General features: G+C 41.6%; 1 protein-coding gene across 8 annotated transcripts; it reads left to right on the top strand.

Annotated features, from left to right (window-relative positions):
- The first annotated feature begins 1,052 nt into the window (after positions 1 to 1,052).
- kif1ab (kinesin family member 1Ab) lies at positions 1,053 to 25,033 on the top strand. 8 transcript variants are annotated; one of them, XM_086203642.1, is made up of 49 exons: positions 1,053 to 1,419; positions 3,576 to 3,756; positions 5,582 to 5,655; positions 5,803 to 5,982; positions 6,121 to 6,189; positions 6,346 to 6,524; positions 6,727 to 6,838; positions 7,051 to 7,128; positions 7,220 to 7,285; positions 7,372 to 7,389; positions 7,487 to 7,565; positions 7,661 to 7,739; positions 8,468 to 8,610; positions 8,780 to 8,818; positions 10,047 to 10,177; positions 10,267 to 10,346; positions 10,983 to 11,058; positions 11,141 to 11,220; positions 11,311 to 11,417; positions 11,521 to 11,604; positions 11,827 to 12,007; positions 12,103 to 12,175; positions 12,255 to 12,345; positions 12,458 to 12,606; positions 12,992 to 13,170; positions 13,480 to 13,617; positions 13,740 to 13,858; positions 13,930 to 14,015; positions 14,175 to 14,310; positions 14,732 to 14,915; positions 15,016 to 15,106; positions 15,192 to 15,310; positions 15,400 to 15,455; positions 15,940 to 16,048; positions 16,156 to 16,222; positions 16,399 to 16,483; positions 16,688 to 16,793; positions 17,014 to 17,037; positions 17,184 to 17,298; positions 17,431 to 17,564; positions 17,700 to 17,761; positions 17,882 to 18,027; positions 18,391 to 18,579; positions 18,700 to 18,771; positions 19,726 to 19,835; positions 20,359 to 20,478; positions 20,590 to 20,782; positions 20,878 to 20,996; positions 21,314 to 25,033. In XM_086203642.1, the coding sequence occupies exons 2-49, from the start codon at positions 3,651 to 3,653 to the stop codon at positions 21,378 to 21,380; spliced, it is 5,100 nt and encodes a 1,699-aa protein (XP_086059768.1). In that variant the 5' UTR covers positions 1,053 to 1,419; positions 3,576 to 3,650; the 3' UTR covers positions 21,381 to 25,033. The 8 variants fall into 8 exon arrangements, with proteins under 8 accessions (XP_086059768.1, XP_086059763.1, XP_086059766.1 ...); XM_086203637.1 differs by having other exon boundaries at positions 14,702 to 14,915; XM_086203640.1 differs by lacking the exon at positions 8,780 to 8,818.
- The last annotated feature ends 67 nt before the right edge of the window (positions 25,034 to 25,100 follow it).

Genomic DNA, 25,100 nt, shown 5'->3' with positions numbered 1-25,100 from the left:
GTGTCTTGAGCTCACAAAGATATATATTTTCCCTGCTGTTACTCCTTCGTGACTTCAGAATGCAGAAAGAACCAGCCATGAATATTTAGCTTGATGCTACTGGCGCCAATTGGCCACCAACAACATACAACAGCAAAACTGTCCAAAAATGCATTTTTACAAAGTACTTCTCCGGTATAATTCACATGCTCGTTATCAAGCCACATGTTCAGTACCTTACAAACACTTGAAACAATCTGTAAAACTTGGTGTGCACATGGCAGCGTTGAGTTAAGCAACTAGCTCACGCTGCTCTGTGCTTGTTCATGGCAGTACAGAAATGTTATAGTTTAATAGCTCAAATAAAGGTAGAGTGACAAGCATACGGCTTGATAAGGAAGATGTGGATTATACATGACAATGTGCTTGAGAGATGGTAAATGGACATTTTGGGGTGTTTGTTATTGTTTGCAGTTGGTGGCTATGTGGTTCCATTAGCTTTAACTTAACTGTTGCAGGAAGAAGTGAAGAAGCATCTGCATGAGCTCAGGACACCCATTTGTTATCGAGAGGCATGAAAATACACTTTTGGGGTGAAGAATGACTTTAATGTCACCAGTAACACCTGTGGGGTTTGACAGGTGTGGTCAGATTAATCAGTGTCCTGCTCTATTTGCCAGTTGCAGCCATTTCAATTGGTTTGCATGTGTAAAAGCAGGACTCTGGTCCACCGATTCAAACATGGCCACAGTTAATGTTAAAGAATAAGTCTGTATTTATCCTGCAGTGACCTGTCAAAATGGCTGCTGTGATGACGGTGTATTGAAGCAGTTCTTTGTGGGTCTGGATCTCGTGTCATCATCGCTACTGTCTGAGGAGGTCAAGTGGGAGAGTTGATGTGAAAGATATTGTGCTCAAGTTTGGGGACGAGGCAGCACTGACTCCTAACTGTCTGACACATGTTTCATAACGGCCTGTTTTGGTCCTTGTTGTTCTTCCTCCCTCTCCTCCTCTGCTGCTGATGCTGCTGCTGATGTCATCACCGCCTCCCAGCATCCCTGGAACACCAGCGCCGCCATTTTCCCTGCTCTCAGACTGCGAGGCAGGCAGACTGGAGCATTCACGCGTTGCTCCACCTGCCTCCCCCCCATCTTCTTCATCCTCCTCCTCCTCTCCCTCTCCTCTAATCGTCGCATCGCTTCGACCGTCCAGCTCATCCAGCTGAGGCAGACTCTCCTTCCCCGGCGGATTCTCCATGTATGGATGCGCCCAGGGAAGGGGGGTTCTAGGCTGACCAAAGACGGAGATAAAGACGAAAATACAAACAGCTGAGAGGAAACCAGAAGGCGGTTACTGGTGCTGCTTGGACCCGGAACGTGATTCAGATTCTGCAGGCGTCGAGTGCAGTTGCTGAGGTTGGAATCGCTTCTCTGCTCCCCGGTGAGATGTTTTCCTAAACAGCATCTTTATCCAAGGGTGTCACGCCTCAGTGTGGACGCTCAGTGTGTGTGTGTGTGTGTGTGTGTGTGTGTGTGTGTGTGTGTGTTGTTGCCGATCCTTGTGTACATGTGTAGAGGTAAATAAGGCTGCTGCGTCAGAACCTTTGATGTTCTTAAAAGGCCCCAATGCACCCTTTTTCAAAGTGTCTATCACCGACATTCCAGCAGAACGGAATACGTGTGGTTATTGCCGGTCGGCCTCTGAGACTGTGCGCTGACCTCCTTTCTGTCGCAGTGTTGGATGCTTCTGTGTTTACGCGGCCTGTTTTTGAGGTGCGGCAGGAGAGGCAAGATGGAGGAGATATATTTATACGGCCAAGGCTTATACAAGGCTGCGTGATTAATATTGTATCAAATTATGCGTTTATTTTTACCGTAGAGATGTTCAAGCGGATTTGTGTTCGTCATCGTCCGAGGCTGAGAGTATGGAGGTGATGTGCGCCACGCAGTCTGGACGCGAGTATGTTCCCAAAAAAAAAAAAAAAAAAAAAAAAAATCAAAAATCAGCATGCGGTATCTGCTCATGAATAGAAAAAAAGATATAATCTATATTAATAGAAACAATACAGTGGTGGTATTAGAAATAAAGCAACAATTGTAATGTTTCATTTTGGTCGTTTGGTGTGAACAGAAGGCCCGAGCCAGGATGGAGGAGAGGAGAGGAGAGGATGATGCTGGTAGAATAAACAATAACCATTCTCGGGTCCCTCCACAATGGCCCGACTCTGACTGAAGCTAAATGTGTCCCATTAGTCATCAAATCCAGCCACTGTATAAGTAATTTGAAAGGCAACGTCCACCCATTACTTCAATCCTAATATTTTCTGGGTTGGATCTTACTGTAGTTCTGCCAGGCCAGTGGGGAAGAGATGTGCTGTCCTATACATTTGTGTTGCATCTGCTGGCGTCTTACTGTCATCAGAGATGAGCTTCGCTGGGCTGCTCACCCCTGAGCCACCGTCATCATCAGCTCCAGGAATAATGACGTGTTAGCACTCGCCCTTCCCTGACGTGGCATCTTAATTGCCCCTGGCTTTGCTATTAGATATGCAACAATCCACCATATGTGTCGATGCATGAGAGCATCGTGCTGCATGGATCTGATGCATTCATTCTTAAGCTGAAGGTGGAGGTTTGTGGTTGTAGCTGTCAATCAAAGCCTTGCTGGTGTGTGTGCTCACCTTCATTTGTTGCTTGAAGGTTGACTGTGGTAGCACTTCGACCTGCAGAAGTTGTTGGTTGCTCATGACAACTGGATTTCCAGATATTGTTTTATATTTTTAGCTGGGAAATATAACAGGCTTATATCACGTTATGCAGGATATTGGATTTTTTCCATCATGTGTCAAGACTTTAGAGCTGATAACGATATTTACTGATGTTGGTATAATCTGTAAAAATAAATAAATAAATAAATAAATAAATAAAACAAATGTAGACAAAATTTACTTTTCTACATTTTAAAAAACATGAATTTGAAAAAGTAATACTTTTTTTAACCTTACAAAATATTTGCACGTCTACTTATATTGATGCCATGATGAGACTAAATTCCATTAGATCTTAGATTTGGGCTACTATTTTATGGTGATATGGCCTTAGTGTCGTCTTCTCCTGCTTTTAAAGGCGACATCACAGCAGTTCCACATGTATGTTTCTCAGCTTATGCAGCCTTGTATTTGCCTTGACCTCCGTAGCCACAATATCCACGTTTCTGATGAACATTTATCAGAAATCTCCTTGCGCTGATGTTTTTTGAAAGCATCAACATTGTCCATATTGAGGCATTTGGTCAAAATGATTGTGATATTTATTTTGATCCATATCACCCTGCCCTAACTGTATTACTAATTACATGTCAATAGGAATGTAACATTTGATCAAATTATTTTGCATGGACGTATCAGGAGTAACTGATCGTTGATGTTTGATTCCATCACGACTTAACGTGCGATTTACACCCAAATTTATACATCGATGATATCAAGGTTTCACATCTCCCTGTACTGATATTAGCTTCTCTCTCTCTCTCTCTCTCTCTCTCTCTCTCTCTCTCTCTCTCTCTTTCTCTCTCTCTCTCATTATCTACCTGTCCAGGTGCGTGGCTAGCGTGCGTGTGTTTAACCACACAAAACTTCAGCTCCATTAATCACTCTCACACCCACCAGGACGATGGCGGGGGCTTCAGTGAAAGTGGCGGTGAGGGTCAGACCCTTCAACTCCAGGGAGATGGCGAAGGACAGCAAATGCATCATTCAGATGTCAGGAAACACCACAAGTGAGTGGGAATCAGGCTTTTATTGTGAAATTGTGTGTAGGGGGCGTTATTACCAGGGTTGGGGTTTGGACATTTTGATTAACATGCATTATTGTAAATGTTACTGAAGCAAAGTGCAATATATTCTTGATGCAAGAACAAATACAAATATAAGGTTTAAGGGGGGGTCCAAGGGTCAGGACAAAATACATTTTTGAAATATGTTTTTATCAGTTGGTATAAAAAAACAAGTATTTTTGTATTTTATTTGTGCAATTTTTATATGCATTTGTATCATGTATTAAATATTATATATTTTATGATTTGTGTCTACAGATTATTTAAAAAACTCTGATACATTTAACTTTTTTAAACCCTGCATTCTGTTTTTGATTCTGTGTGAATTTTTTTTTTTTTTTTTGCTCTTTAGCATACATACATTCTGGTATTTTACAATGTGTTTTAAGATTTAAGATGTAATTTTTTTCAATTTTAAATATTTTCTTCTTGTCACCCCTAATGGTGGCATAAAGAAGTGACGCGGTAACGAACGGGCTGCGAACGACAAGAATAAAATGTGTTGCAGTCACTGAAAAAAGGGGCTTTAGAATGAAGACCTATGAAGAATAAAATACAGATAAATAAAAAATAATGCGAAAGAATAAAAGGTATTTTCATGTTCTGAAAGATGACTTCAGAGGGTGAAGCCCACAAATCAAAGCGTTATCACTGTAACCTACATTTAGGCCATTTTGAACCTCTGGTATTTGCGGCCTGCAGTGACCGGCGTGGGCAGGCTGGCAGCATCTTGACAGCTAGAGAGGAAAACAAAAGCGCCAGTCAGGCTTGGTGCCGGTGGGCTGTCAGCGTGTGTAGGATGCAGCGAAAGCCACCGAGCTCCCACAGGGACCAACAAGGCCTCCTTGTTGTTGTAGGGCCCAGACGCAGGGTCAGCTGATACAAGAGTGTGTGTGTGTGTGTGTATGTGTGTGTGTGTGTGAGGCTCTTTGTGCCTGTCAGTGTTATTTACTGACCCCATCAGAGCCAAAAATGTAAACTTTCATTACTTTGACTCATTAGCTTCACCGTCCCTGACTGTGACTTCCCATCACGGATCGTGTCACTCTGTTCTCCTGCGTAGCGTCCGTGCTGCTCTCAGCCTCTCCAGAAACATCAGCAGTGTTGCTGTGGATTCTAAAACAGCTAAAACAGCATCTGCCTCGGCTCAGTTTGAGTTCTTTACGCAAATGGCACCCCTTTCTTCTCTGAAAATGATGAGCGCAACAATAAAAACTCGTCCTATTTATACTAACTGTGATGTCATATCTAGGGTGGGTGCTTTCTCTTTGTTACGAGGTGAAATTATCTCTGTCTTCAGGAGGTTTGATGTCATTTTAATGGTGGTGGTGAGAAATAAAAATCATGATTTAGAAATGAGGACACTTACTGGGAAATGGCCTCAGGACAGGTCTTAGTTCAGTCATATTCCATGTTATTTTTAAGGCTCTTTTGTCTTTATTTGAAGTTTGACTGGGAATAATTTCAGGTTCCATTATTTCCTTCAGAAATATGCACTTAATCAAGATGATAGTCATGATTGCATTGAATTTAGTTTTGATCCAAAACTTCAAAACACATGTAGCTGTTAAAATTGCGTGTGTGAGAGTTGTGTGTTTTTAAAGATTGAGATGAACATTGGACGTGGATTTTCTCTCCTAAATTTTTTTCAGTTCGTACAGAATTAAAGTCAAAAAGACCGAAATCGAAGAACGCACAGTTTACTTGAGGCCGATTGTCAACATTTTCATGCCTTTAACTGCACGTTTGTGTTTTTGCTCTATTACAGCAATCCTGAACCCTAAACAGCCAAAAGAGAACAAAAGTTTCAACTTTGACTTTTCTTACTGGTCACACACTACTGTGAGTACATCATGTAACCACAAGCTCCGGGTACTAATACTTCACCGTCACCGAATGCTTTCATCGGTGACTTGGCATTAAAAATGTTGACATTCTCTCTCTCATCTTTTTCATTTTTTCCCAATCTGCTCCTTCCTCCGTCTGCAGCCTGAGGACATCAACTATGCATCCCAGATGCAGGTGTACAGAGACATTGGAGAGGAGATGTTGCTACATGCCTTCGAAGGCTACAATGTGTGTATATTTGCATACGGACAGACAGGGGCTGGCAAGAGCTACACCATGATGGGACGACAGGAGAAGGACCAGCAGGGGATCATACCTTTGGTAATACTGTAGTCATTCACGACTTAAAAAAATTGAATTAAAATGATCGATTAATTTAATGGATGCAAGAAATGATAGATTTGAAGATATGAAGATATGAATATGCAACTTAATGACAACCTGGTTTATGCTTTCTAGCTCTGTGAGGACCTTTTCACCAAGATCAATGACAGCAATAACGACAACAGCATGTCTTACTCTGTGGAGGTGAGTGACTGCAAATATTGACAACATTAAAGATGGTTCAGGTTCTCGTGGAATCTGGAATAAGTTCTAGATTTTCAGGTAAATCACAAGACGCAGGCTGTGAACAAATCTACAGCAGCTTCGTAGCACTAAAAACACGCCTCTTCCTTCCCTCAGGTGAGTTACATGGAAATCTACTGTGAGCGTGTGCGTGACCTTCTGAACCCCAAGAACAAAGGGAACCTGCGTGTCAGGGAACACCCTCTGATGGGACCCTATGTGGAGGATTTGTCCAAACTAGCTGTCACTTCCTACAACGACATCCAGGACCTGATGGACTCTGGAAACAAGGCCAGGTAACCTGAATGAAGGACTCCTGAGGACATGATGATGGACTATGGAAAATATCATAGTATACAGTATCAGATAGTATTATTAAATATTATTTTGATATCTATTAAAGTAAAGCACGAGGGGTTTTGTGGGGTTTTGTTTTTGTTTAATTGATAATACCATACACGACATGATAACCATCAATGTTATCATGTTTTTCCTCAGGACTGTTGCTGCTACCAATATGAACGAGACCAGCAGCCGCTCCCACGCCGTCTTCAACATCATCTTCACGCAAAAGAAACATGACATGGAGACAGAGAACACGTCAGAGAAGGTTCTAGTCTAAATCACCCCGACTCACAGAGACAGAAATAGTTTCTTTGCTTCTTGACGAACAGATCAATAGTTTTCCTCGTCTGAACCTTGTTGCAGCAGCTGTAAGAGATGTTACGGAGCAGAAATGATTGAAACCTGAGTGGGTGATGGATGTGCTGGTGTGAAATAGTCGCGCATTTTCTTTTAACAATATTTTGTATGATATGATAGGTCAGCAAGATCAGTCTGGTGGACTTGGCTGGCAGTGAGAGAGCCGACTCTACTGGGGCGAAAGGAACCAGACTGAAAGTAAAGACTGCCGATGTTTAAGGTGGTATTTATATTTGCAATTAAAATGCCTTCACAGCATTAACTGCCATCAACCTCTGTGTGGCTTTAGGAGGGAGCAAACATCAACAAATCTCTGACCACACTGGGGAAAGTCATTTCGGCATTGGCTGAAATTGTAAGTTTCTCTCCGTCACAAAAACACAGCTGCGGATTCTTTTTCTTGTTGTTCGGTTAACAATGTTGGCTTCTCTCACCCGACAGGACTCAGCACCAAACAAGGTCAGTCAGGATATCTGTCACTCACCTGAAGCAGCAGATGGAGCATAGTCGATATATATGGTGTTGAGCTTATAAATGTCATTCTGGCTTTGTTCAGAACAAGAAGAAGAAGAAGGTGGAGAGTTTCATTCCTTACAGAGACTCAGTTCTGACTTGGCTACTGAGGGAGAACCTGGGTATGATTTTTTTTTTTTTAATATAAAGCTGCTCTAAATAAAAAAAAAGAAGAAGACCCTATCAGTTTATTTATTTTTAAATGTTGTGTTTTCAGGAGGAAACTCTCGTACGGCCATGGTAGCTGCCCTCAGCCCTGCAGACATCAACTATGATGAAACCCTCAGCACCCTCCGGTGAGATAAATGTCAATGACCTTTTCTTTATTTACGCACAAATAAAACTTGGTAAAAATCCAAATGAGGCTGATGACAAAAATAAGAGATGACAAAAGAGGTCAAGAAGCCACAGGCTCATTTAGCATTTCTCTCAGAAATTTGTGAAGGAAAAACAAACTACGCACAAAATGATACCAAAAAGAAATAAAAATCCAATATATACAATTAAAGAAATAAATGGACAGCAATGAAATTAAATATAACGCAATGCCATTTCTCCACTGGACATGTTTGTTTTATAAAAAAGGATGGTGAAAGTGATCAACCTGTATCATATTCATGAAATACAGAGTTAAATGTGAGGCAATTGCTGAACAGTGATGGTAGAAAAAAAGGCAAGATCACAAATTTATGTATAAACATACTTATCTGATGACATGTTGGTCAAATTAAGTATTTTCAGTTTTCTCCGTCAGAGTTTGAGAAAGTTGCAAGTTTTGCATTTGCAACAGATGAAGAATCAAGATTAAAGCATGTTTATCCGAAACAAGTCGTCCCTGAGGGATGAATCATGGGAAAAGATTGAAATCACATTTGATCACATGTTCAAATTCAACTGTAGATGAGCTCATTCATACACATACATACTTGTCGCTAGTCTCTGTATGACGTCCTACTCGTCCCTCGTCTGACTCAGATTGAGCTTTCAAATTCATTCTTGCTCTTAATGGCGTCCGTCTCTCCAGGTACGCCGACCGAGCCAAACAGATCCGCTGCAACGCCGTGATCAACGAGGACCCCAACAACCGGCTTGTGCGTGAGCTGAAAGAGGAGGTGGCTCGTCTCAAAGACCTACTGTACGCTCAGGGGCTGGGCGACATCATCGAGAGTGAGTGTCAGATGGTTATCGTTCTTATACACACACGCAAAAAACAACCTGCATGTAGACATTTTCTCAAGTTCCATTTTTCTGCAAATACAAGACAGGACAGTGTGTGTCTGTGTGTGTATGTGCGTGTGTGTGTCTTATACAAAGTCTCTCTCCTCTGTCCTATCAGCGTATCGCTGCAGCGACCCCGTCATCACTGGTTTGAAATGTGTGTATAACGCTAACAAGTCTGCGCTTTGCTACCAGTAGAAATGAATCCTGAGCAGGCTTTCCTCCTCCGCCACACCAGAGACCAAACTACCACATGTCAAGTCAGATTAATACAAGACAGCATTGATTGTTCAGAGCTATGCTAAAATAACCATGTTGCTGTAGTCTATCATTTTTGATAAGAAATTCAGCAACATTTCTATTTGATTAATACTTGAATTGTTTTCAACACAGTTTCAGTCAGCTGCAAAGTTATTTTTAAGTGGAAAGCTTGCATCTTGATCTGATGGCAGTTATGAAGAATCTGCATTGCTTGACTCTTCTGCGTCTTGCAAAAACACCAGTTTGCTCCCAGCATGCTGTTTTTTTTATGTTTTATTTTTTTTATTTTACCACTGATGATGGAAGGACAGACTGATCAGCAGGACGTCATTTTAGCTCTTTCCCTGCATACTCGTTCTCTGTGTGCGGACCTCATTGAAGCTGAGTCACGAGCTTTGAGCCTGTGCTGTTACAGACTAAACATCTCATGGACATGAAAATATACCACAAATGAAAAAAAAACCTTGTTTTCTTTCTCTGCTCGCGGGCTTGTCGAGCACAGATGGGTGATAGATTAAAAGGAACAACTTGAACAAGTGAGTGGACTAGAAAGAGAATGACACCCATGACCTTAGGGGTCACTTGAAGTATGAAAGTGTGGCAACCAGATCTCAACCCACCCAGTGCCCATGTGTTTCACCGTATCATAGAAGAGAAAGGTTCATCCCTCCAGTAGAGTTCCACAGACTTGAATTAACATCATACCAAAACTCTCCATGTTGGTTTTTCCTTGAATTTGTCACCCGTCTGTGTGTAATTCAGCATCAGGGAAAAAAAGCTTCTGGTCTCATACTCTCAGCATTTTGTGCTCGGTTTCTCTCCATTTGCGATGGCTTTGGTAAGCAAATGACCTCTGCTTCTTTGATCCATTATTTGAGCTCTCTCTTCTTCTTTTTTTGTACTCCTCCCTGTTCTTCCCCCGTTTTGTTACCTTTTATCTCTGCGTGTTCCTCTCAATCCCTGCTGTCTCTCCTGAATTACCCGGCGTCTGCTCCTACCTTCCTCCCTTCCCTTGTTCTCGCATCTCCTCCATGCAACGCCTCTCTCTCTGGCAGACCTGTGCGATTACAAGAACTTTGTAAATAATCGCCAGGCTGTCAATCAAAGGGGTGATCTCTCCACAGTGACCAATGCCATGACGGGAATGAGCCCCTCCCCCTCACTCTCGGCCCTGTCCAGTCGTGCCGGGTCCATCAGTAACCTCCACGATCGCATCTTTAGCCCGGCGAGTGAAGAGGCCATCGAGAGGCTCAAGGTAGGACAGTCCATGGGTGGTGTACGTGTGTGAGAGTTCTGGATGATTAAGAAAATATGTGAAGTTATACATCTTTATTTCATCAACAGGAAACAGAGAAAATCATTGCCGAGCTCAATGAGACCTGGGAAGAGAAACTACGACGTACTGAGGCCATTCGTATGGAGAGGTGGGTCAAAGATAGCCAGTACCCCTTCAGATTCTTGCTGCCTGTTCATTTACACAGCAGTTCAACACTTCATTGTCCCACATTCAAATTGAAATGATTCTAAGTGACTTGTTCTTCATTATTACAATAAATCTGAATGTTATCAGGCTGAAGGACTGCTTAGAATATAGGAAGGTGTTTTTAAAGTTGTTGACACAGAATTATTCTCTCAATGGGGTGCTCTTTTTTGGAAAATTGCCGAAAAAGAAGAACTTAACATAAAGGTTTGCAGAAAGTTTTGAAGCTGTTTTTTTTTTTTTTAATTGTTCCCAAAGATATGAATATATTAAAATTAATCTTTAAAGGCATTCTGGAAACTTACATTTTCACAAATATGGTACCACTTTAGATGTGGCAATAAAAGCTTCAAGATACATTTGCGTAGCTTTAACTTTGTTGAATTTGATGGTTTAAAAGTGAGAAAAATGCTGGTTTATTCATCACATTCATTGTGGTAGAAGTCCAGTGTTGTGATTCCTCCTGGTGGAATAGCAGAAGGTCAAAATTGATCACTGTCTTTTCAAATGCTGTCTCTTTGTCCGCTCTGACTGTAACATTTTGAGTGTATGAGCATGATGTGATGCTGCTTTGGTGCAGAGAGGCCCTGCTGGCTGAGATGGGTGTTGCCATGAGAGAAGATGGAGGCACTGTGGGTGTTTTCTCCCCCAAAAAGGTATGATGCAGACCACTGTTGCATTTTCATAAAACACTCAAAGCTCTTAGCTCACGTATATTCACCGTGATTCTCCCTGCAGACCCCCCATCTGGTGAACCTGAACGAGGACCCGTTGATGTCAGAGTGTCTGCTGTATTACATCAAAGACGGCACCACCAAGTAATCCTTTCAACGTTTTGAGATTTGATTCAGATAAAGCGCTGCTTCAGGCAGATCTCTCATCATTTTGATGACCTCATCTTCCATCAGGGTTGGCCGTGAAAATGCCAAGACTCGCCAAGACATTGTCCTCAGTGGCCATTTTATCAAAGATGAGCACTGCACCTTCAGCAGCACCACTGGCCCCCAAGGAGAAGGTGGCTGCTCTTACTCTGGCTCGAAGAGTATCAACACAATGTTTGTTAATGCTGTAATCGGGCGTGGCACGTGTTTATATGATGTCATGGTCTTGTGGTTCAGGTTGTGTCATTCTGGAACCATGTGAGGGAGCAGAGACCTACGTCAATGGAAAGAGAGTGACCTCGCCCATCGTGCTTCGGTCGGGTATGTAGGAAGCTTTTTTGGACAGGATGAGGGAAATAACACAATATGATAAAAATGTCAGGACAAGTGGATCTCAACAGCTGTGGCTGAATTTCAAATATCTTTAGCATGTTTTTTATTAAGTAACATGTTCTTATAAGTGCAACAAATTTCAGTCTTTAGAACTTCTTTAATAGTCAGATTTTATGCCCCTCCTTGAGACTTTTTGATTTCCACTTTTAGGCAACCGCATCATCATGGGCAAAAGCCACGTTTTTCGCTTCAATGACCCGGAGCAGGCTCGGTTGGAGCGAGAGAGGACGCCCTGTGCCGAGACTCCAGTGGAGCCCGTCGACTGGGCCTTTGCTCAGAGAGAGCTGCTGGAGAAACAAGGCATCGATATGAAGCAGGAGATGGAGCAGAGGTTTGGGGAGAATTACTGATGATTTTTCTCTCTGTCATATGTTTGAATGTTTACTGTTATTGTAATTTACTTAAGTGTTTTTGAATTTCTTCCAGGCTTCAGGAGCTGGAGGATCAGTACCGCAAAGAAAGAGAAGAAGCCAGTAACTTGCTGGAACAGCAGAGGCTGGTAGGGGCAAACTTTGGTTTGACAGGTTTACGTACAGTCATCCTGTTTCTGATCTGGATTCCGTATTATTCCATTTCAGGACTACGAGAGTAAACTGGAGGCCCTTCAGAAGCAGGTGGACTCGAGGTATCTGGAGTCCCCTGAGGAAGAGGAGGAGCCTGAAGAAGAAGGTAATTTAACTGCTTCTGACTCTTCAAGCCTTTTGCATGAAACAACTGGATTATATTCTCAAAGCTTGTGACGGCTCTTAGACGAGGCTTTACTTCTGTCCTGCCTCTCCAGTGCCGTGGACCAAGCGTGAGACTGAGCTGGCTCTGTGGGCTTTCAGAAAGTGGCGTTTCTATCAGTTCACCTCCCTCCGAGATCTGCTCTGGGGCAATGCTATTTTCCTCAAGGAGGCTAATGCTATCAGTGTGGAGCTGAAGAAGAAGGTGGGAGAATAAAGAATCCTGGAAAACGTTCTGGGATATAATGTGATATTGTAGCTGTTGTGTCCTTAACATGCTACACTCGACAAATACCGAGAAAGTTGAGGGCAAATTTGAGACTGCAGCTAGATGCTTGTGTTTTCAGCAGTTGTAGCTGTAAGAGTATCGGATATAAATCTGTAATACTATATTAGACCACTTTTCAATGTGCAGACGGTGCTGCGGAAGGATCAGGATGTAATGACATTCAGCACTGGACTGCAGGGAATTCAGTTTATTACTGCAGGAATAATCTTTTAGGAATTGCAGCATTCTAACTTGAAATTGCAAGTACGACACAGCGGGATATAAATAAAGCAGTGATGATTGAATTTTATATCATCCGCAGGTTCAGTTCCAGTTTGTCCTGTTGACAGACACTCTGTACTCGCCTCTGCCTCCGGACCTGCTGCCTGCCAGCGCCGCCCAAGAGAGGGAGAGACGACCTTTCCCTCAGACTATTGTAGCTGTCGAAGTGCAGGATCAGAAGAATGGCGCGACGCATTACTGGACCCTAGAGAAACTCAGGTACTTGGCTGTTTGCATAAAGAAGGTGGACTATGATTCTATTGTGAAGGTTCATCTCATATTCAAATCATCCATGTTAAAGAATCTGATGACAAATACTAAAGCATTTAACCCCCCCACTGACATCAGCTGTGCATGTAAGAACTGATAAGTCAATCGACAGAAAAAGGATTTGCTAGCAGTGATTATTAAGGTCATTTTGGTAACAGCTTCTGCTTCTTCATTTTTTTTTTTAAATTTTACCTCTGCCTGCGTGTCCTGTTTTGATGTGATGCTGTTCTAAATATCTTTTGATGCTTCCCCCTGCAGACAGAGGCTGGACCTGATGAGGGAAATGTACGATCGCGCTGCAGAACTCCCTAGCAGTGCTGTGGAGGACTGTGACCACGCCCTGACTGGAGGCGACCCCTTCTACGACCGCTTCCCCTGGTTCCGCCTGGTTGGCAGGTCCGTCAATGCATCAAGATGCACTGTTCACCTCCGGCTGCCAGCACCGATTTGTCACCTGCTCTTTTATTGCCCAATAAAGTCTCGCTAAAAGTCTTAACACCCTTTTTGCATCACCTCAGGGCTTTTGTGTACCTGAGTAACCTGCTGTATCCTGTGCCCCTGGTGCATCGAGTGGCTATTGTTAGCGAGAAGGGCGAGGTGAAGGGCTTCCTCAGAGTGGCTGTGCAGGCTATATCAGGTAAAATGAGTTTGAAGGCGAGTGTTTGTTCGTGAATGGAGATCTAGACTCACCTTGTCTTCTGTTTTCAGCTGATGAAGAGGCCCCAGATTACGGCTCTGGCGTGAGGCAGTCAGGCACTGCCAAGATCTCTTTTGAAGACAAACAGTTTGAGAAGGTGCTTCTAGCCAGTGTTCTAGTATTTTCTGTCTAAGCCCATACTGAAAGAAGACGAAACATCAGAATGAACGTACTACTTGCATCAACATCGTAGCTTGGTTGAACATCATTAACTGTAGGTAAATGAATGCTAATATTGTATCGTGTTCTCTTGAAGTTCCAGACTGAGTCCTGTCCTGCTAGTCTTTCCCACTCCAACACATCGCAGGAGGAGCTGAGGATTGTGGAAGGAGAAGGACAGAATTCGGAGATAGGAATCTCTGCTGATGAAGTCAATAACAACACCTGTGAAGGTGAACATGTGTTACAAAAGAATATTTATCTGAGAGAGGATGCGACTTCCCTGTGTTTTGGTGCTAAACCTAAATGATACGTTGAATATCCAAAGATGGTACACACGGATCTTTACTTTCACTGACTGGTTAGAGCCTTTATTCAGACAGAATATATCTACTGGATTTGTCTTGTGAATTCATGAATTCAATTTTCTCTCCTTGAAGCTGTGCCCGTCTGCAGCTCTCATGTTGTTACAGCACATGACCCCATGATTTTAAAATGCACATCCACTTCAAATTGGGATCAAATGTACTTATACTTCATGTTGATGTGCTCAGAGCTGAACAATCGAATGCTGTTAGTACTTCAGTGCTGACATGAATTAGTAATTTTATAAGTTCTCCTCAGTACTAAAACGACTACCGGTGTCCGATGTAGCCACCCAGGAGCCTCCTCGCAGCCCAGTCAAGAGTTTAGGACTGGGTCTGGATCTTCCTCTGGACCTGTCCCCGGAGAAGGCTCTGTCCCACCTGAAGATTGGCAGCACCTTCACCTTCAGAGTCACTGTCTTACAGGCCTCCAGCATCTCAGCCGAGTACGCTGACATCTTCTGCCAGTTCAAGTGAGTGAACAGGGTTTTCTTGAGGTTGTCAATGAGGAAAGGTGCTTCAATTGCAGCTCAAGTTCAGATGTTATAATGGCAACCCATTTTTTTTTTCCAGCTTTATCCATCGTCATGATGAAGCTTTCTCCACTGAACCTCTGAAAAACACAGGCAGAGGACCCCCGCTGGGCTTCTACCATGTACAAAATGTAAGAATTAAACATGTTCAGTTGAGACTACTCACGTATAAACTGGTCATGATCGTGGTTGAGGATTTCCCCGGTCTTCTGTTAGATCACAGTGGAGGTGACCAAGTCCTTCGTGGAGTACATCAAGACTCAGCCCATCGTCTTCGAGGTGTTCGGCCACTATCAGAAACAACCCTTCCCGCCACTCTGCAAAGACTTGATCAGGTCAGGAAGGAATATGACTACAATCAGTGGTTACTATTTTTACAAAGACAGAAAGTTACAACATGTTATTTTATTTTTTTGTCTTTTAGTCCACTCAGACCTTCCAGAAGACAGTTCCCCAGAGTGATGCCGTTATCCAAACCAGGTGAGTAGTCTCAAATAATCTAATAAACTGTTGTTAATCTATTTAATACATGGATTAATGTTTGACTGTTACATAAATGAGAGAGTCATAAACAAGATTAGGGTCTGGATATTCATTTTTCTCCTCCAGTCCACCACACAGACAAACACATATCACAGGGCACAAGCATAGCAGATTATTAACTTTCACATATTTCTTTATCTTACAAAAATAGTAAAAAGCTCAAGGGGGTTAGGGTTTTAGCCTACAGTAGCATGGTGCCTCATGATAGCAGTTTCTTTTTGACCATCTGTAAAAAACAAAAACAAAAAAAAGTTTAATAAAATACAAAACGCAAACAAATTGTAAGATTTGGACCAAGTAGACAAATGAGTCAGCATCTTCCGCCACTCACGTCCAAATCAGTTGACTTGTCAGTTCAACACCAGCCTTTTTCTCTTTAGCTCGGTTTCATCTTCATTCTTTTTTCTCTTCATTCCTCCAGTGCCCGCCACCAAACTCAGCACTCTGACCCGCTCCACCGCCGGACCCTGTCATGCCAAATACGACCTCATGGTTTTCTTTGAGATCTGTGAGCTGGAAGCTAACGGAGAGTGAGTTTGATCTTGCACAACACAAAAAAAGATCTATTTGAGGTCTCATGAGATGCATTGTGCAAAGAATTACTGGTTTTATGTGTTGATTACTTTGCCATCTCCAGCTACATCCCAGCTGTCGTTGACCACCGAGGTGGGATGCCCTGCCACGGCACGTTCCTCCTACATCAGGTAGGACCACATCACACATTATAAATGTTTAACGGTTTCTTCAAAACACGTCAATTCTTAGAGTACCTGTTGCTTCAGTTACGGTCCCTCAGCTCTGAAAATAAAGTATTTTCAGCTCCTTGACATCTTCACTACTAACTAACAGACTTATTTTCTGTCTGTCCTCAACCCCTCAGGGTATTCAGAGGAGGATCACTGCTACCATCGCTCACGAAACAGGAAATGATATTGAATGGAAAGAGGTGAAGGAGCTGGTTATTGGTGAGTGATTAGTAAATTAAAACGCCATTGCCAGGCCAGAATTTATTTGGAGAAAATCAAAAAACATTATAATTCTATGCCAAGTTGATGTTGGAATTACATTCAACTCACTGATGTTGAGTTTTGGTCACCCAGCCACAATTCATCTCAGAAAAACTTTGGTTGTCTCTTATCTAGTCTCATCATCGCTTTCTTTGAACTCAGGTCGTATTCGAAACACCCCAGAAGCCGATGAGACCATCATAGACCCCAACATCCTCTCGCTCAACATCCTGTCTTCTGGATATTTCTGGCCAAAACATGATGACAAGTATGAATTTGGATTGTGTATTACCAATTTTGTCTCTGTGTCTTCACAAACGTGTAGTATCTGCTTCTGAATAATTTGCTTCATCATGCCTTTTATACTGAAATATGTTTTTGCTTTTCTCAGTTTGCATGGATCGGTTTTATTTGCTTCGTTGACACTTTTAACAGCAACGGTTAAAAGTTTCTAACTCAAGTTTCTCTTTGTTCTTCATTAATGACAGCGTCTCCTTGGGAGTTGATCATAGGTATAATAACAGTCATTTTTTTATATTTCCAATTTTTTTTCTTATATTTATGATAACAGATTATCCATTTGCTTGCTTGGTTTTCAGTACATTTTTCCAAAAAGACACACAAACAGATAATCACACCTTAGTTTTCCTTGCTGCAGAACCTTCTACCGGTTCGAGGCAGCGTGGGACAGTTCCATGCACAACTCCCTCCTTCTGAACAGAGTAACTCCCTATGGAGAGAAGATCTACATCACCCTCTCTGCTTATCTGGAGGTACTGGGGAACGCATAACGATGGCATTGACACAAAAGCATCCAGTCAATGATCAGAATCAATACTTACACAAAACCCATCCCTCTTGATTTTTCTGGATGGATTCTCATGTGTTGGTGTTATTCTAACTAGATGGAGAACTGTACTCAGCCGACTGTGATCACCAAAGACTTCTGCATGGTGTTTTACTCCCGTGACACAAAATTGCCGGCCTCTCGCTCCATCAGAAACCTCTTCAGCACCGGCTGCTTCAGGCCCTCTGAGAGGTACAGATTCATGGGTTCTGACACTGATGGTAGTTCACAAGAGCTATGAGAATGGCTTTAAAAAGAGACATGAAATAATTCAATTGTGAGTTTAAACCATTTGCAACCTCAGCCTTTTGCCCCTCTCGTTCACAGTAATCGTGTCACTGGAGTCTATGAGATGACTCTCTGTCATGTGGCGGACAATGGGAGTCCAGGTTAGATAGAATTCAATTAAGCAAGAATTTTTGTAACTCTTAAAAGCATATTATTATTATTATTATTATTATTATTATTGTTGTTATTATTATTATTATTATGTTATTCCTTATTTTCAGGCATGCAGCGTCGTCGCAGGCGTGTGCTTGACACCTCAGTGGCGTACGTCCGAGGTGAAGAGAACCTGGCTGGATGGCGTCCTCGTAGTGACAGCCTCATCCTTGACCACCAGTGGGAGCTGGAGAAACTCAGCTTACTTCAAGAGGTGAATTCATTGATCAAAGAAGTCAGAAAAGCATTTTTTCTATCTCAGGTTATCAGCGTGACTTGAGTTGTTTTTGGTAACATGACGCCTGCTTACACTCCGTTTGTCTAGTCATTATAACAACTCAGTGAAGCTACACTGAAAAAGCTATGCTGAGCCAAGCTGGTACCATGCAGTGGAAAACACTGTTATATAGAGAGTCACACAAATGCTATTTTTTATACTATTTTTAATCATTTCAGTTAAAACGAACATGACAAGATAAAAAAACAGAAGTTCCAAGAATTGAACCTTGTGGGACTCCTCATGTTTTTTGGGAAATGCTTCGCTATCAGTTGATCCAAACTGCTGTATCTTCTTTAGGTGGAGAAGACCAGGCACTACCTGCTGCTGAGGGAGAAGCTGGAAGCAACTCTTCAAGCAGGACAGGAAGCACTCTACAAGAGCAGTGACATCAACGACTTTGCTAAGAGCCCTGTCCTCAGCCACAGTCCTGGCAGCAGCCCGACCCCTGATAGCCCCAACCAGAGGCAGAGGGAGCTGGCTGCCAAGGTAACTGCTCATTTCTGGGTCCTCCAGAAATTCACAGCTCTCCTCTCAGTGTCCACGTTAGTTCATTAGCTTGATATATCATCTTAAAACCCCTTCTGTTCTTCCTTTTCATTTTTACAGTGTCTGCGGCTGTTGATGCACACCTTCAACAGGGAGTACAGCCAGGTGAGCAGCAGTGCCAGTGAGAGCAAGGTGAGCCCCAGCCCAGGTCCTCTAACCCGGCCCATTACCCCCTCTGAACCTTTAGCCATGTTACATTAATAATATAGCAAAGCCCTGTTCTCCACCTACTCTCGGCCATCATATCTAGCATTCTTTAATTTATTCAGCTGGACCATTTTGCTTATTTATTTTCCCCTCACACTGAAATTACTGTGACGTTTCATTTGACATCTTTTTAACCTCTCAGTAGAGGGACGGGTCAGCTCAAATGAACTTAAATTATTTTGCCTTCTTCATCTGTCCATTTTCTGCCAGCTTTTATTACTGTTTTACTGTTGTATAACTAGATACTGTGTTTCTGTATCTAATGCCACATAAGCTAGTGTTCTATATAGCTGGCATGTGTGTTACATTAAGTAACATTGTCTGTAAGAATTGTCTTTCCTTCTCTGGCCACTATGATATGACAAAAGTGTTAAATTGCAAGTGAATATCTTGATTCACAAGTAATTTGCTTGTTTGCGCCAGTTTGATGAAATATTGGTAGTTTTAATTCAATTTGTTCCTCCAAAAACATACATCCTTATTTTATTCTTATCTTAAGTTACCCCACCTTTCTTTTTGCGATCATCATCATCATCATCATCATCGTCATCATCATCATCAACATTGTCTTCCCTCCTGTAGAAACTTCAAGGCTTCCACTTACCTAATATTAGTCCTGCATGTCCTCTCTAACATCTTAACCAACAAGGGGCTCTTAGAAATCCTACGTTACGAGAGATGGTTCAATATTTTGTTGCCTGAAAATGACACATTGTCTGATTGAAGTGTTTTCTGAATGCATGTTTGTGTTGTACGTGCTTAATTGTTTGCTGGTATGTTATGTCTGTATTTGTCCCTTTTGTTTTGTGTGTGTGCGTGTGCTTCTTCATGCACAACTTGTTGTGAATGTGTTTGGGCGTGTGTTTGTGTGTGTTTTAGCTGTCTGAGATGTCGGCATCACTGATGAGAGAATCATCCTCGTCTGGACTGAGCACGCTCACCCCGTCCTCCACCTGCCCGTCACTGGTGGAGGGACACTATGACATTAGGTATGAAAATGCGTACTCGTACCTTGTATTTTTTGGGAAAATGAAGCATCATTTCTATAAACTTGTTATAATAGATAATTATCTCTAAATGTTTGGATCAAAACCTTGGTGAGAGATGGTTTTACTGCATTTTAACTTCCATATTATTATGTTTCATGATTGTCAGTTTCTCTCCAGGAAGAGGAGGCTGCCCTCTTAATTGTTTAGACATGTATTCCCACAAATATGCCTTTTATTAATTGGATTGTTTACTGGTGCAACATTTTGCAAGCAAAAGTAGCAAAAAAAATTAAAAGTACAGGATCCTTATCCTCACAATATACTGAAAATATCAAGCATGAATTAATAAATGGATGACAATTTTCAAAGTATTTTAATAATATGTATTTTCATTTGATTGATATTACTTATGCAATATCATATAGTGATGAAGTGTTGTCTTTCCTCTGTATGTTATCTGATCTCTAAGTAGTCACAAATGAAGCATTGCTTGGGGTTTGATTTGGTTTCATATCTGATTTAGACACACAGAACCCAGTTCTGGAGCGTCCACTCCAGATCTGGACCCCTACAGTCCAGTGGACAGGAAGAAAGCCCTGAGAGGATGCACCTTTGTTCCTGACATCCAGGAGATTCGTGTCAGGTCAGGAGCTGTTGATGATAATTAATCTGTAACTGCTAAAGAAGCAGGTCTTGCAGCTTTATTTTCTTGGTTTCTGCCTCACATCATCACTGTTCTTTTCATTGTGTGCAGCCCCATCGTGTCAAAGAAAGGTTACCTGCACTTCCTGGAGCCCCACACCAGTGGCTGGGTCAAACGCTACGTGGTGGTGCGCAGGCCTTACGTCTACCTGTATCGCAGTGAGAGGGACAGCGTGGAGAGAGCTGTCATCAACCTGTCCTCCGCCAAGGTGGAATACAGCGAAGACAAACAGACGTTGCTGCGGGTACAACTTCAATTCAATATTGAAACAATGATCAATAACCCTGTCAACCTGAGTGAATTTACGAAGAGTAAACTTGATCTTTTCCACATCTTCAGACTCCCAACACGTTTGCTGTGTGCACCGAGCATCGTGGGATACTGCTCCAAGCCAACAATGACAAAGAGATGCATGACTGGCTTTATGCTTTTAACCCTCTATTAGCCGGCACCATCAGGTGAGAAGTTGAACGGTTGCTGAAGATTAGAAACATGATACAAAACTGTTAAAACAGCTGATGATGAGCCTGTTGATCGTGGTCTTGTTTGAATATAACGGCATCACATTTCTAATGTTTGGCTAAAAATAAACTGCTACATGGCTTTCAGGTATTACAAATTAGCTGAAAACTCTTTTTAAGAAATGTTAAATCATGTTTCTGTTCCTCTCCATCTCACAAAGGAATTACTCAGGAATCATATGAGACAAAGCTTTAAGTTTTTACAATGTCCTGCATTTGTGAGTATTACCGTCCTCTTTCTTTGGTTCCCTCAGATCAAAGCTCTCCCGGAGAAAGTCGGTCCAGTCCATGCAGTCGGTCCCACCTGCTCTGAGGATGTGAACTGGCTTTACGGAAAACAACAAACACACAAAACAAAACAATCTAAACGCTCCTCGTTGAACATAAACCATTTAAATAACCCTCCAGTGACGACCGACCCGTCCCACTTGATTGCTCATCCTTAAATCCTCCTGAACACTGTCCTCTCTGTTTTTGCAGTTATTCTCAGTAGCCACCTTGAACCCTGCATGGTGCGCACCCTCCTAGAAGAACACGAGACTAACTAACAACTCCAGATAGATGAATAATTTACCTTTGCTGGGCATTCGGACTTCTCCAGATAGATACATGTAGAGCTGTAATCTGTTAGGCTGCCAGTTCTCTGTAAAAAGACATATAAACCACTGTTTACGATATTATCAACCCTTCCCTTCCTGTATTCATCTTTACTGATAAAAATATCCCAGTTGTAAACAAATCATTCATGTATTTCTAATTAATGCCATCAGCTGATAGAGAATATGAAAGTTTGTTGCAGTCAAACCTGATGTTTCTCTGTGTAAAAGTATCTTAAGTGCTGGGATGATAGCTCCACATACATCCGTCAATACTGTACATTACCTCAGCTCGGAATGGCTTGGTGCTCTACAGCATAGAGTATTTCTTTCCCTGCAGATTTCAGAGAGCAAACAGGTCGATCGCTGTTGCTAACCATTTAAACACTGAAGTAGCATGAGGGATTTGTTGTTAGGGCCTGTGTGAGTGTGTGTGGGTTTTTTTTTTTGTTATTGTTGTTGTTGTTTTTTTTGTAAGTTTAACTGAATCTTTGAATTTGTCGGCTAGTCTACAGTTAAATCGTACACTGTCAGGAGAGATCATATCCTTGCCTTTTTATTTCTTAACATTTATTTATTGTGGATAATACCATGAAAGATAATTCTATTTATCGTTGCTCTCATATGTTCTCTGCACTTATTTATTTGTGATGGGACCACTTATGTTGCATAGCACTTTATTGAGTTCATGCGTTGTATCATTTAGTGTTTTAACCAAAGCATTGTTGCATTCGGTCACTGATGTATTCAAATATTTTTCTATTTGCGACGGAAAGCTGAGAAGAATTGCTTTTTTCATGCTGTCATCCAGACACAACTGGAAACATCAGCCAGGCTTTACTTATATAGAAGCTTTCCAGCAAATGAATTGAAAATTGAAAGAGTTTTACAAGCGACTGACAAAACAAAAGAGATTGAACTAAGAAAAATCAAGTTAACAGCCTCCAGCCCCCCGGCGACCCATAACAGGATAAGCGTTAGAAAATGGATGGATGGGTGGAAGTTAACAGCATGAAAAAGTCATTACAAAAATGTTCTCAGCTTCCGTGATGTGCAGTTGTTTTAGCAAATATTTTTAAAAACATCACGATTAAAAAAAAAAAAAAAAAGATTAATTTGACATTTTGGGAAACAATTCTATGTTAGAGTTAGTTGAGAAGATCAATACTAGTCTCATGTGGAGCTAAGTATTAGCTTAGCATAAAGCCTGATACTGCTCCAGAGAGCTGAACAGCTAAAAATATATCTTTTGATTTAAAGGGAAGTTACTTGTCGCGACATCTAGGAAAATAAATGATACGTGACATAGAATAAGGGACTCATAGAGGTTTTGACATTTTGTCAATGAGGATTTAGTCATTTTAAAGCAAAACTAGGCTGTTTTTACTCTTTCAGGCCATATCAAGCTCCAGCTACATATTTGTGTTGATCTTTTCATCCACTCACCTGCCAAAAAGCAAATAAACCTTATTTCTGCACCAAAAGGACAACTGCACTGTACGTGATTTGATATTTTGTTGAATGGGATAAGCACTTATTCTGTCTTATGTGTCAGCACAGTTGCTACTTGAAATAAGTTTCTTATCTGTCTCCTCTAGTAGCTAAAAGAAAAGTTGTAATTGGACCTGTAATCTGTCTGTATCGTCCACGCACCAGCTAGTGCCTCCCTTCTCCCTCCCTTCACCTTTCCTCCTTCTTTCTCTCATTTATCATCTGTGACATCATCACAGAGACTAATTTATGTAAGGCAATAGTAAATGCTATGAATCTTGTTTTTTAAAATTATATTTATGATCAATGTCAGTTAGTGTCCTGGAGAGTGAATATTATCACTGATGCTCTGTAGGATGTTGGTTTAAGCTGTAACAGTATGGTACGCCATATATCTCATGATCATTGACTGTAACTGTTGCGTCTGTAAGTGATTAGCTTCTCTACTGTAGCTGCTACATATTTGATGCTCATGTCAGAATCAAGTAGCTTGGTGTTGTCGTGCTTTTTAAGTTCAGAGATGTCCACTAATCTGTTTTCACTGCACCAAGATGGCCCCAAACGTTGGTTTCACATCAAAGCATTTCTAGTTGTGTGTGTTAAAAGACACATCTTCCTTTATACATTTTGTAGCAAAGACGTGGTCAGCCAACCATTCAGTCTTTCCCATTTTCCCCTCTGTCTGTTGGACTTTCTCTGATCAGCTGATCTGACTTGCAATCATCAGTCAACAGAAGGTATTTGGGACTCTGTGTGCCACAGGCGAGCCAACCTGTTGAGCAACGCAGTGAAACTGGGGTCATGTAAAGGTTTTATTTGGTTTTATTTATGCTTTTGTTTTGTGCTGCAAGTCAGATTTTGTTAGGAAAGAAGGGGATGAGATTTGTTTTTGTTTTTTAGATGTTTTGGGTCATCTTGGTATAAAAATATATATCTATATCTCCTTTATCTTATTATGTAAAATGCTTATAAATTTATCCTTTATGTTGCCTCGAAGACAGATGGAAAGTTTCATCTATGACATTTTTGAAGGTATATTGCACTACTAATTCCATGTTCATGCATAATTACCTTTATGATTTCACGAGGGTTTAAGAATGTATCAAGGATATTCTGGCACCACCTGGCTGTCTACTTTTGCTCCAGTAATCAAACCACCACTGCACCAAAATGACATACGTTTTTAATTCACCACCTGCAGATGACTTGCAAAGCTTCCAACACAAATAGTCCAAGGTTACCACGTTAAAAGAAACACTTCTGTGAGACAGTTTTCGCGTGCTAGTCAATAATCGTTGAAAGGTAAATGAGTTGATTTATATTCGGCTGCTTTTTTAACTGTCATTAGCTGTGGATCAAAGCATGCAGGTCCGTTTATCTTCTGCTGTTCTTCGTCCCTCTCTCCTGCCTTACTGCTCGCTACTGACAACAGCTTTCCCACCCCAAAGTGCTGCTTGTAAAGTATTGTCATTCATGATCCCTGTACTGACTAAACTGGAAATCTTGGCTCCGTCTTGTATATAAATGAAGATTTCTGTGTTGAGTCACATCACACAGATGATATTAACTCTCTCTTCCTCTGTAAACCACGATGGATAAGAATAACTGGCCTGTTGCTTTGTCAAGCGTCAACCCAGAGTTACGTGTGCTGATCAGGGATCAGTTGAGCTCATCTGGACTCAGTGTGATCCAGATAGTTGATCCTGGGTCTTTGCTGTCGCTCTGAGCTGCCTGACAGAAGCCGGTCTCCTCAATCTGTGATGACGTCTTAATCTCAGTGCTCATGTTTATCTTTTGAGTGTTCTGGAGTTCTTTCCCATGTCTGTGGACACGTAACAAAAGCTGTCAAGAAAATAAAGATAAGGTGAATAAATAAATAAGTGTTGAAACTTATGAAACATTGTTGTGTCTTTTTGGAAATTCTTAACATGAAACAGAAATCCCCTCAGTGTTT

The sequence above is a fragment of the Aulostomus chinensis genome, chromosome 5 (genome assembly GCF_037954235.1).
Source record: "Aulostomus chinensis isolate RoL2024-O1b breed Wild chromosome 5, RoL_Achi_v1.0, whole genome shotgun sequence".
Classification (NCBI taxonomy): Eukaryota; Metazoa; Chordata; class Actinopteri; order Syngnathiformes; family Aulostomidae; genus Aulostomus; species Aulostomus chinensis.
Note: the sequence above shows the minus strand (reverse complement) of the source record. Positions and strands in the feature narration are given on the sequence as shown.